Source organism: Lepidochelys olivacea, assembly GCF_965140295.1.
Source record: "Lepidochelys olivacea isolate rLepOli2 genome assembly, chromosome: 18".
In the NCBI taxonomy this organism is placed as follows: Eukaryota; Metazoa; Chordata; order Testudines; family Cheloniidae; genus Lepidochelys; species Lepidochelys olivacea.
In genome coordinates, this window is record NC_140428.1 from 21,316,619 (window position 1) to 21,328,785 (window position 12,167).

Below are 12,167 nucleotides of genomic sequence, written 5' to 3' on the forward strand. Positions count from 1 at the left end.
AGATTCATCCCTGGTGTTTAACTTCATTGCTCTGGAGATGAATTTGTCCCTCACCAGCTGAAATCAGATCTGCTGTGGGCAGAGGCTTGGTAAACCTGGGAGCTGAAAGGGAGAAACCTCTTCTGGGCCCAGCATACTCATGTTGTGAGAGTCTCATCAGAGCTTCGCCACAAGGATATTGTAGGCAGCTTCCAGGCACTGCTTTCCTTGCAGCCACAAAGCACCAGCAACAAGTCAGGACAGTTGGGCTGTCTAACCCTGGGTTGGGTGTTGGGGGAAGCCAAGATTCTTCCTCCCCACTCTTGTTTAATTTGGAGTAGCCTGGGCTTTGGCTACAGTGGGGTGTTTTTGCATGGATGGAGCAAACCCGCGGGAGGATGGTGCTGCACCAGTGTAGGAGGTATTTTGTGCTGGCATAGACTTAAAGTCGGATAAGCTGCGTGGGTGCCAGTCCGTCTTTACACTGGTGCAACTTGTCTCCACAAGGGATTTGCTCTAGTGCAGCCACATCAGTGCAAAATAAGAAACAACCCAGGCCTTAAAAACAACTCCCAGTTCTGAACAGGTGTTTGTGTCTTGCTGCTTTTGCTCCATTATCCTGCAGATATAGCAGCTTCTTCGGGGGAGTTTGTTCTCTAGTCCTACGGTTTGTGCTTTAATTAAATAATACAAATAAAAGTATTTGTCCCTCATATTGGGGAGCCCAACTCAGAGCCAGTCACACGGTGTTTGAGGTATCGTGAGCATCACCCATAGGGGCGCTAGTCTGTTCACAAAGCAGCCAGTGGGAAATTGGGTCATGGTGAGAGAGCCCACACGTGTTGTACAGGTGTCAGTCTGTATGTACACCTTCCCTTCTCTTGTGCATGTGCGACATGCTGGCACAGGACTGGCTGTGGCCAAAACAAAGCCGTTAATTGTGCATGTGCCCTCTGCCTTTTCTGATGCAAGAGCAGGTGAGTGAGGGGGTGTCCCAGGGCGACTCTCTGGGGGAGCGAGGGGTGGATTAATGAGCTGCCTTGGAGCCGGAGGGATTGTTGGCGAGAGAGATTTGACAGCTATCTGAGCGCAGAAGGAGAAGGTGTCACTGGGAGATAGAAATTACACAGCACAAGTTCCCTTAGTCCACGTCCAGCTCTCTTCCTCTGCACCTCTCTCTGCGCAAAGCCTTTGGCTGCCAAACTGTATCTGGCATGGATTAACCAGAGAGAAAGAAAGCGAGAGGGGGTTGGGGGGGAAGAGGCAGAGAAGCATTAGCAACGTATCTGATGAAGACTTGAAGGAGAATCTCCAATCTGGAGTAAATCCCCAGGGCTGCTTGTTAGGTTAATAAAGAGGCTGCCTTCCCCTTCCACTCTCCATTTGATTTGATTTGCTTCTCTGGGTGGCAGGAAGGTGATCCTGTTTCATGTAGAGTTAGGATTTGTTCAGCATCACAGGCACAGCACGCACCTTCCCAGACACGCAATGCATGTGAGTGCAGCACACCCACAACACGCACACAGGCGCTGTGGAGAGACACGCAGCACTTCTCCACAGGGGCACAACGCGCACAAGCCTAGGGCATGCACAGCCCGTGCATAGGCACAGGACACACAAACACAACACGAGTTGGTAGACAGAAGCAACATGTACAGTGAGTGTGCCCTGGCACAATACACAAATGCACATAGGCATGCCATGCACAAGTACAGTATACACAAGGACAATACAGGGGCCCAACATATGCTTACACAAAGGTGCAACACACAAGTTGTGCATGTTGGGTATTCACACAAGCACAATAGACAACATATGCTTACACAAAGGTGCCACATGCATAGGCATGTGCATGTTGGACACACAACACGTCCCTGCACATAGGTACAGTACACACAGCAGACATAGCACAGGCACAACATGGGTACACAGCGCGCACACACACAGGCGCAACTCACAAATCCATACGCAACATATGCATGTGTGCTGGCACGAGGCGTAAACTCATATGCAACACACAGCTACATGCATGTACGCAGGCTCCTCACACAGACTCACAACAGGCCAACACAAAGGCCCAACTCATTTGGGCACAAATGGGGCACCAGACACGGAAACCGCCCCCTGCCCCAGGCACAGCACGTGCACCAGAGTAGCTGATGCCACAGCACTTCTGTCTCCAGAGCAGCTCGTTGCAGTCAGGAGCCTGACATTTTTTAAAATTATGATTAAACTGCCTCCTCAGCTTTTCTGGGAGCGTGGGGGGTGCCGGTTCTGAGGTTTCGGGCTGGGCAGGAGGAGAGGGGGACGCTGCACAGACAGGCTTTCTTGTGTGACGTTGACAAGACAAAACTTCAGTGTGTTTTGGATTCGCTCCACACCACAGGTTGGGCTATAAATTATTAGTGCCAGAACAAAGCGCAGTTTATCTGCAGGCTCAGACGGAGGCACCAGTAACGTTAATTATTTAGAAAATGTTAATAATTTAATTGCTTTTCTTTCCCATTCCCCCTCCCACGCTGCGTAGGCTGCTCCCTTCCTCCCAGCGACACGCATCCCGTGTTCTGAATTCAGGCCGTCTCCGTGCCTGGAACCTTTATCCACCAGCATTGCAGTGTCAATCACCCCGATTTCCCAACTGTCAGAGTGCAGGATTGTAAATAGCAGCTCCTCTGGGGTGCGGGAGGAGGGGCTAGGCGGTGGGGTGGGGGAGGGAGGGAGGGAGGGACGGGAGGGGAGGAGGAGACAGGAAGGTATACGGGGGAGTTGTTGCGGTCATTCCGGATCAATGCAGCTTCTGGAATTGGCTGCATGCCAGACTTCTAAATTATAGGCACTATGGCAATAAGGAGTGACCTGGGTTTTTCAGATAATTAATTTATAAACATCGGAGGCGCATGGTCCCTGGCTCGGCGAATTCTGCAGGCTTTTTATATGATCTGATGGGGCTGGTGGTTTCACTCTCCCGTACGTGCCTTTACAGTTTAAAAATATAGATCATTTTAATGTTTGTTCCCTCTCTTCTTTTTTTAATGAGTTTGCATGTACATGAATGCGGCAAGAGGTGCTCTAGGGACCGAAGTCCTGTTTATCCACAGCTCAGGTGGTGGCTGTGCAAGCTTTTCCATCCCAACCTGCTCTTCCACCAATGGGTCTCAGCCCTGAAGGGGAGGACCCCAGCCCCCCACTAAGGGAGTTCAGTCAACATGGTCAGTTGACGTGTATTGGACACTTGCGTGGGTAAAGGGAACATGCCTAGTGACATGCCATAGGATAGAAAAGAAAATAGAAGGGATATAACTCATCATGCTCCAAGCTGTAAGCCAAAAACTACTCAGAGTTAGCAAGAAACTTCCCTTGGGGCAGGTTGTTCCATAACTGCCCACCAGGGGAGTTTCTTGCACCTTCTTCTGATGTAGCTGATAGTGGCCACTGGTTGGAAGCAGGATACTGAACGAGATGAACCATTGCTTGGCTGACCGTCCAGCAAATTCCTGTGTTCCTCATCATTCGTTTTTGTTAAGAGTACTGGGCGGGGTGGTGGTAAATTTTAATTGTGATGTTGGAACTGGACCAAGACCCAGAGTACTTGTGTCATGCAGGCTGCTTATGCATAAAATGGTGATTTAGAGGTGAAAGGCTTTCTCTCCCCTTACCCACCCCCTGAGCCACGATGCTGCATTTCCATGTGTTCCCCACTTCAACCTCTGGAAATGCAGAGGGAGGCTGGGTGTTTGCTGCTGGGGCAGTGGGGAGAGTGGTCTATCAGGCTCTTCCCCAGCCCTGAAGCAGGCATGAGGGGGAACTCTGGTGCAGTGCAGTGTGATGATGCACAGCCGGGTTTTATCCTGGATTTGATGCTCCAGGACCTCCCTTGTCATTTCAGATCTACTCACTGTCGCCACTGCTGGTGTTGCTACCCCCAGTCACTGACCAGGACCCCACTGTTGTCGGCACTGTACAATCTGTTGCTAGATCTTTGTCAATGACTCATGCTGAATCAAACCCTGTGGAGGCAACTCTGCGAGATGATCTTGAGTGGGAGAAGGGAAGAGGGAGAAGAAGCGAAAGGGGGAAGCAGACCTAGGAGGCTGGATAGTGTTCAGAGATTGGAGCTGGGGAACCTTTGACTGGAGGGCACTTGGCCTGGCTGCAGCTTTTTGAAAGCTGTAGGACATGCCCTTGCTGCATCCATTTTCCAGCCTCCTTGCATGGGTGTCAGATATTTAAATAGCTGTTGCATTTCTGGAAAGGTTCTCAGCCTGTGTGGGAGGGGTGTGTGTGTGTAGCCATACACGTGCAGTGTGTGCCCACACAGGCATGTGTAGAAAGTATGTTTTCATATTTGAAATTTGTAAAAAGAAATCTTTCTTCACATATATGACTATATACTATCTAGTCTTCTGGCTAATGCACAGGGCTGAGAATAAAGACACGTGAGGGTCTATTCCCAACTCTGGCACACACATGCCTGGTGACCATGGGCGAGCCTGTGTCTCAGTTTTTCCATCAGTAAAATGGGGATAGCATAATCTTAAGCACCTCTGATTCAGCCCTGGATCTCAAAGCACTTTGCAAAGGCAGGAAAGAATTATCCCTGTTTTTACAAATGGGGAAACTGAGGCATGGAGAGGCGAATTGACTTGTCACACAGCAGTACAAGCACAGTATTAATAATTATGACAGTTTGGTGATGGCTAAGGGGTTAATGCAGGCAAAGCACTTTGAGCGCTTCATGGAAGGTGCTGTAGAAGTACAAAGGATGATGATTATAATACATACTCCAACAAACACCCTATTCCTTTATTCCAGTACATTCAACTTGGCTCTCTCTTGGCTTCCTCTGACACAGAGCAGTAGATAGTGGGTGTGAGGAGGGGGTTTCCTGTCTGTGTGTTTTCCAGTGTGTCATGCAGACAGTAGCAGAGGTTTCACTGCTGGGCTGGTGCAAGCGTGCAGAGGTAGGGTGCCCCGGAATTGTGTGTAGGCAGATGAGGAGAGGCAAGCCCAGCATGGGGGAAGGAGCCCAGCCTGGAGGCGGGGAATCTCCTGATGGTTAACTCTGTGGTGGGGTAGCACTCCAGAAAGAGTCTCTTACAATGCAGGTGGCTGTCTCATCTGTAACTAATCCACTTAGCGTTTTCATTGGTCGTCCTGGGCTGCTCTGGTCCCTCTGGTGGATAAATGCATCAAATAGAATAATTAGTAACGTGTGGCACTTGCACAGCAATGCCCAGCTTGGAATGCTGTACAAACATCAGTTAATTACTGTGCTGTAATGATCTTGCCGGGGAGGAATTAATATCCCCATTTTACAGGTGGGGGAAACTGAGTCAGAGCAGCTCAGGGCTCGTCTATATGGTCAATGGAACCAAAGCGGTTGTAAGTCACACTGCTAGTTATTTCGATGCAAGTCTGTATATAGATGCTTATTTCAGAATCACTGTGCCCTACGACTATGGCTCTGATCCCGTCTAGCATTTGCTATGTTTCTGTGCAATAGGGCATTCAGATTCTGAAATAACAGTGCGCACATGCTGCCTTGCACTGAAGTAACTTGAGGTGTGAACTGCAGCCCCCTTAGCTATTCCTGTTTCGTTTCCTGTGTGGAGAAGCCTTCAGCGACTTGGCCTAAAGCGGGAGACTGCTCTCTGAGTTAGGGTTGAAAGATTCAGGCTCAGTGAGCTCAGCTTGGGAGCAGGAGCTCAGTGGGGAGGGGCGTGTTGCAGTGCCCCCCCCCCTTAAAAATGAGTGAGAATCTCCAGCTGCAAATGGTGAGTGAAGCAGGAGGGACGTGACTGGATGTGACCCCAAGGAGCTTAGATGGGGCTTAGCATAACCCCCTTCCCACTAAGTAGCCCCTAGTGCACAGCCCTGTGCTGTCCAGAAAAGCTGCAGGGGCGGCCAGCTCTACCCTCCCTGCTGTAGCGATTGACTGATTTACTGCCTGACTCATTCCCCACCTCCCTTGAAACCTTTCCATGGAATTCCCCGCGTGTGCCCCAAGGCTGAGCTGCAGAAGCCCTCCCAGCGGGGAGCGCGGCCCACGCACTAGCCCAACCAAGGCAGATGTTTTTCATAGTCTGTTTGCAAGTGCCAAACCACCGCCTCCCTTCAAACCTCCCCTCCCACCCCACCCCCCCAAGCTCTGGGCACTCTTGAGGCTCCAGGTAGGTGAGGGGGAGAGTAAGTGTTGTGCGAGACTTAACAGGACAGCAGGGATATGCAGGCAGCATGGGCTGGGATATGAATTCTAGCCAGTCAGCACTGCTGCAGCGGTGGGGCAGAAAGCAGACCCATGACTTACTGTTAACTCCATGGTTGTGTTGTTCACAGAGGTGCTGTGGGGGTCAGGGGAGAACAACATGATCTGGGCAAGAGGCTATGGGGAGGGTGGGGTGGAGCCTCTGGAGGCAAAACTTTTGCAACCCTGACCTGTCCTCTTCTGTGTGTGCGCCATGCCTTTTATGTGGGAGGGGGAAGCTGTGTGTGACCCATCAATGGCTATTAGCCAAGATGCTCAGGGATTCAAGTTTGCAGCCTCCTGCTCTGGGTGTCCCGAAACCTTTGACGGCCAGGACTGGAGGACAGAGGCTGGATCACTCAGATTGCCATGTGTTCATTCCCTCCAAAGCATCTGGCACTGGCCATTACTGGAAGACGGGATACTGGGCTAGATGGATAATTGGTCTGACCCAATATGTCTGCTCTGGGGGGGGGGGAGCGGGGTCAACTGTAGCTCTGATTAGTCCACCAGTTTGGGCCGCTATGGGCTTTGCCAAACTGGCCAGTGTCGCTCTGTGTCCCTAACCTTTGCCATAGGAAGATTTCCCTCCTCCAGTTCAGTGACTCTTGCAACCAGTTCCCTTCCCCCAAGCTGTGGCCCTGGATCCCATGGGCTACTTCTCATGGGACTACAACAGTCTGTGTCCACGGAGCTGTGGAGTGTAGGGGCAGGGGCCCTGCACTTAGAGAGGGGAGCCAGGTCTTGACATGCTGCACCCAGGTGGGTCTCTGCTGACCGGTGCGGCTTTAAACAGCCCTGGCACGCCCCGGGGGGCAGCTAAAGTAGCCATGTGGGGTCGAACCTAGCAGGGGAGCTTGACTAGGGCTCTGAACTCTGGGCCTTACCCCCCTCTCCCCTGGCAGAGGGCAGGCATGGATGCTCGTAAACCCTGGGCCCTGCCTGTATTTGCACTGGGGCCCCAAGTGGGGTGGCACTTGATGCCTCGCGGCTCCAGCCCCCTCGGCGGAGGGCTCGCCGCCCCCCAGCGCCGGCCCCCTCAGCCTGGAGCTGACGGGACCAGCCCCAGCTGCCTGTGCTTTGCCTGCGCTGCGGGGCTGAGCGGGGCGCGGGGGGTGCTGGAGGAGAGGCCCAGGAGCCCCGGCTGGGGCCTGCAGCCGGCCGAGAGGGGGCAGCGCGGGGCGGCCGCAGCGAGCCGGGGAGCCGGCAGCGCGGAGAGCGAGCGCGGGCTCAGGACGCGTCCGTCCCCCCCACGCCCCGGGCCGGGCCGGGCAGGAAGGCTCCGTCCCTCAACGCCCCCGGCCCGTGACACCATTTCCTCCCGCGCCCGCGGGCGCTGCCGCCAGCTCGCTCCGGGTGAGGAAAGGCCGGGCACGGGCGCGCCGCAAAGACCCCGACGCGGCTCCTCCCGCCGGCCGCCCCAGGCCCGGGCCTCCCCCTCCCCGCCGCACCTGCCCGCCCGCCCTGGAGCGGGGGCGAGTCCGCGCCGGGCAGCCGGAGACGCGCCGCGCTCGCCGGGGAGGCTCGGCCGGCCGGGGCCGGGGCCGGGGCCGGCGCCGGAGCGGGCCCGGGGGGCGGAGGGCGGCGGCCGGCGGGGGGGCGGGTTTGGGGCTGAGCGGCCGCAGGCTCATGCGGGCTTGTCCCTCCCCCCCCTCTCCTCCATCCTCCGCAGATCTGCTCCGAGCGCGGCAAGAGGCGGCGGCGCGGAACCCCGCGGCCATGGAGGCGCATCTCCCCGCGGCCAGCAACTCGTCCAGCCAGCGCCGGAAACAGGGGCTGCCCCAGCACCGCGACACGCACTTCCCCGAGAGGTACCGGCGGCGCGGCCGGGGGGCGGGGCCTACGGCTCCGCCCCGCCCCCTTCGCTTCGCTCCACCCCCGGGGCGGGGCTTGCCGAGCCACCTGGAGACGCTGGCGGGGGAGGGGGGCAGGTGGCTGGCCCTGGGGGGGGGGCACTGGAAAGGGGGGCTGGCCCCGCGGCCCGTCTGGCCCTGGGGGGCTGGGGTGGGCCCTGGGAGGGGTGGCTGGCCCCGTGGCCCGTCTGGCCAGGGGGGGTTGGCTTGGGGCGGGGGGGTGGGCGCTGGGAGGGGTGGCTGGCCCCGCGGTCCGTCTGGCCATGGGGAAATTGGCTTGGGGAGCTGGGGTGGGCACTGGAAGGGGTGGCTGACCGGTGGCTGGCCCGCAGCCCGGCTGGCCATGGGGGATTGACCTGGGGACGGGTGGTGGGTACTGGATGATGTCTGAGCCCCGCAGCCCATCTGGGGATTGGCTTGATGAGGCCCTTGGTTTTCAGTTTTAATTTTGCTTAAAGTTTCCTGGGAATTTATGGGCGTTTATTGCAAAAAAAAAAAAAAAAAAAAAAAAAAAGTAAAAGAGGGGTGGAAGCTGTTGCAGAAAGTGAACTTTTCTGGGTAAATATGGGGGATGGGAGGACAGGAAAAAAAAGGAACAAATAGTGAAAGTGGGCGACGCCTCACACTGCGTCCTCCACCTCTTCCACTTCCAGGCCTGCTCCAGAAGGAGAGATGGCAACTGGGTTACCAAGCTGCCATCCCTATGGAGGGAGCCAGGTCTGGGGAATTCTGGCACTTCTCCTTTTAGGACTCAGATACTGATGTACACATCCTCACATGCCTGGGTGTGTGTAACTTCCACTACGTAGCCATACTTTAACAGACAGTCTCATGTTTATACTTAGACTAATTTATTATGAACAGAAACACATCTACCTAGTGTGATGTGTTGGATATTTTTTTAACATAATCAGCATATTCATATACTTGAAATTCTGTACATGTAAGTTCCAGGGAAGTTTGTTAAAAATTGAATAATATTATTATTATTATTTAATAGCTTTTGTAAAACTCAGGATTTTTTTTTTTTTTTGCAAAAATCAGTAAAACCGAAAACAAAGGGACTTGTAGATTGATTAGGCATGTATGTGCCAGGTTGCGAGTCCATGTGAGTGCGTGCATGATGTGTGTCGTGTGGTTGCGTTGATGGGTGTGTGTCATTGGGAGGTAAGTGTGTGGAAAGGGGGGATATGTGCACGTGTGACTTTGTGCTTGCATGTTTCATACATGTGCAAGGGGGTCAGTGTATGTGCGGGTGTATGAGCTTGCATGCTGGTGTTTGCACGTTTCTAGGCATGGATGTGCTAGCTCATTACGTGTGTGTGTTTATGTGCTCTCGTTTGGCGTGTGGGAATGGGGCTGAGATGCATGTGTGCACATGTGCATTTCAGATCCTGGTTTGTGAGTCTCAGGCTGTTGGTAACATTCTGTCTAAATCCTGCCTTGGAATCCAGGAGTTGACGGTATCGTGTAACCTGTCCTTTTGGCATAGAACATGCTAAACTGTTTAAATTAGAATTTTATAGCTGCCCCAGATAATAACAAAAGGGAACTGACACCCTGGGACAGACGCTGAGCGAGAGGGAATTTTTTTTTTTGAAGGACAAGACTTGGATGTGAGGCTTCTTTGCTCAGACAGTGCTGCTGGAAACTTGGTTTACCCAGATCATTTATCTCACTCTGTGTTATAAGATGTTCCCTCCACAATGAAGGAGTTCAGAGCAAAATTAAATTAAAGGCGTCTTTGTTTCTTGCATGGATAGAGGAGAAATGAAGAGGCAGGAGATTGGACTGGCTGCCACAGGGGCTGACACCCTCTGGGGGGCCTGGAAAGTCTGTGGAGGGCTTCACTCTAGGCTTTGCTAATGGTCTTTCTTGTTTTCTTGTTGCGGGTGAGTGGGAAGGAAACTGCAAATAATAATAGGAGTGCGTGTGTGGGGAAACTGGTTCTTTCAGCTCATATCCCTGGGGGAATCCTTTGCCCAGTGGCTCTCTGCGTGCAGGGACTGAGCGGTCCTGATAAACCTTTGTCCTACCAGCTGCACTTTGGCTAACCCATTCAGTACAATCCAATACAGTCGATGCGTGCTGTAGACAGACCTGTCAGGAATGCAGCGATAGGCGCGTTTCATTGCAGCCAGTTGGTAGGAAAACTTCTCTGACTACGTGTGGCCTGGAAGGCTGCCAGGCCAGCCGGAAAACTGGCTGAGGAAGCGCTTATGGAAGGGGGTGTGTGTGTGCACACATTGGAAGGGCAACCTAAAAATGCATGTTAATAGGTATCAAGTCCAGGATTTACCTGGGACTGCCAGGCAGGTGGAGAGAAGATAATGAAGCCCAAGCCAGAGTGTGTTAAATCTTGTGTGGAGAAAGTGTAATCCAGCGGGATTGCAAGTTAGGGAATCTGTGTGCTTTTTGGCAATCATGGAGGGAGAGAGGTCTAGTAGATAGATCAGGGGACCAGGAGTCAAGACTCCTTCCTGGGTTCTACTCCCAGCTATGGAAAGGAGTGTGGACTAATGATTATATTGGAGACTGGGAGTGAGGACTCCCGGGTTCTATTCCTGGCTCTGACACTAACCTTTTCTGTGAACTTTGCCAAGTCACTTACCCTTTTTGTGCCTCGGTTTCCCCATCTGTAAGATGATGCCAATGCTCACTTGTAAAACAGAGTATGTTTAGTTACTGTCTGAAGGTCTTGAAGGTCCTCAGGTGAAAGGTGCAAGTAGTTGAGAGTCTTATTGCATGGAGTAAGAATTTCTGGGCCCACCTGCAACCCACTAGTTATCGGCATGTTTGCACTGTAGATATTGAGACCACCACTTGTCTGAATTGATGGGTATAAAACTGAGGGGCTATATCCTTCCCTGGCCTATACACTCAGAAGCCTCGTTTATTTCAGTAGAATTGCCTAGTGAGTAAATCAGGGCAGTCCTTTATGCTGGATCTGTTTGCAGAGGCTGCCCCCAAGTGTCTGGGGCAGGTAGCTACCCGAGGAGCTTTGGGACGTTTTGTATTAAAAGTTTACACCGTGGGCCTAGCTGGACCTGGGCAGGTTTTCTATGCCCCTTTTCTTGTGTGCAAAGCACAGCTGACCCGACAGATTGATTGTATGCAGCCTTCTGGTCCTGTGAAGAGGGTGCAAGAAAGGCTGTGTCTATGTGTCTACCTGTTCCTTTGGCAAAGTTCTCAGGTGTGATAATCCTTTGTCAGCTGAGCTGACGGATAATTGCAGGGGTCCTGCTGGGAGGCAGGCAGCTTCAGCTATGCCCTGTGGTCAGGGCTTGTCAAGTCTGCTTCACATTGGTTCCCATGATCGTTATTTCTCCTCAGAGATCCTTAACCACTTGAGTGTTGCTTGGGGCCATCCTGCATCACGCTGCCCACACTCTTAACGGCTGTGTTTTGTGTTGCTTTATCATTGCACCGTGGAGGGCATTAGGAATGCCTGTAGAAGACAAGGCCACAAATTGCAGAGACAAAGCACTCGGAGGGTTAATCTCTCCTCCTCTCGCCCTCCCTGTTGGTCTTGGCCTCAGGTTTTGTATTTGTCTGCTGTGGTCTCTGTCAATAAGATAACTCAAAGTAGCCTTTGTGCTCCTTTAGCAGGAAGGGTGTGGAAAGTCTAAAAGGCAGCTGGCTCAGGTAGGCAGTGGAGGAGGAGGTGGAGGAAAAGGTGGTGGAAGGAGCTGGCTCACACAGAGAAAACTGCAGGTGGATTGATGGTGTCTCTTTTCCTGGGTGCAGAGGGAATAATGCATGATGCGAGGGGATGTGAGCTGCTTGGCGTGGTGTTAAAATTCCATTTCAGCTTCCTGTTGGGAGCTTTGTGGGGATCAGGTCAGTTCACAAATATAGTGGCTTTGCTGGCGAGAAGAATTAGCCACTCAAGAATTCATCTATTAGTTATGGCAAGGGGGAAAAACCCAGCAACCCAGGTTTATTTATCAAGGTGGCACCACGGTTTTTGCAGAGGACCAATATTGAGACCTTTGCATCCAGTTGGGAAAGGTATATATTTGTAATTGTCAGGAGTGAAGAGGGTTGCGAAACGATTACTATGAGCTGATGAATGCTCAGGAAGATGGGTG

General features: G+C 52.8%; 1 protein-coding gene across 11 annotated transcripts in view; it reads left to right on the forward strand.

The window, feature by feature from the left end:
* The window catches only part of SAMD11 (sterile alpha motif domain containing 11), a 217,826-nt gene that overhangs the window by 177,894 nt on the left and 27,765 nt on the right, over positions 1–12,167 (forward strand). For all 11 annotated transcript variants that reach the window (XM_084651899.1, XM_084651902.1, XM_084651905.1 and 8 more), the window contains one exon: positions 7,896–8,034. In XM_084651899.1, the coding sequence (XP_084508025.1) occupies positions 7,896–8,034 (139 nt within the window). The remainder of the gene's footprint in view (positions 1–7,895; positions 8,035–12,167) is intronic.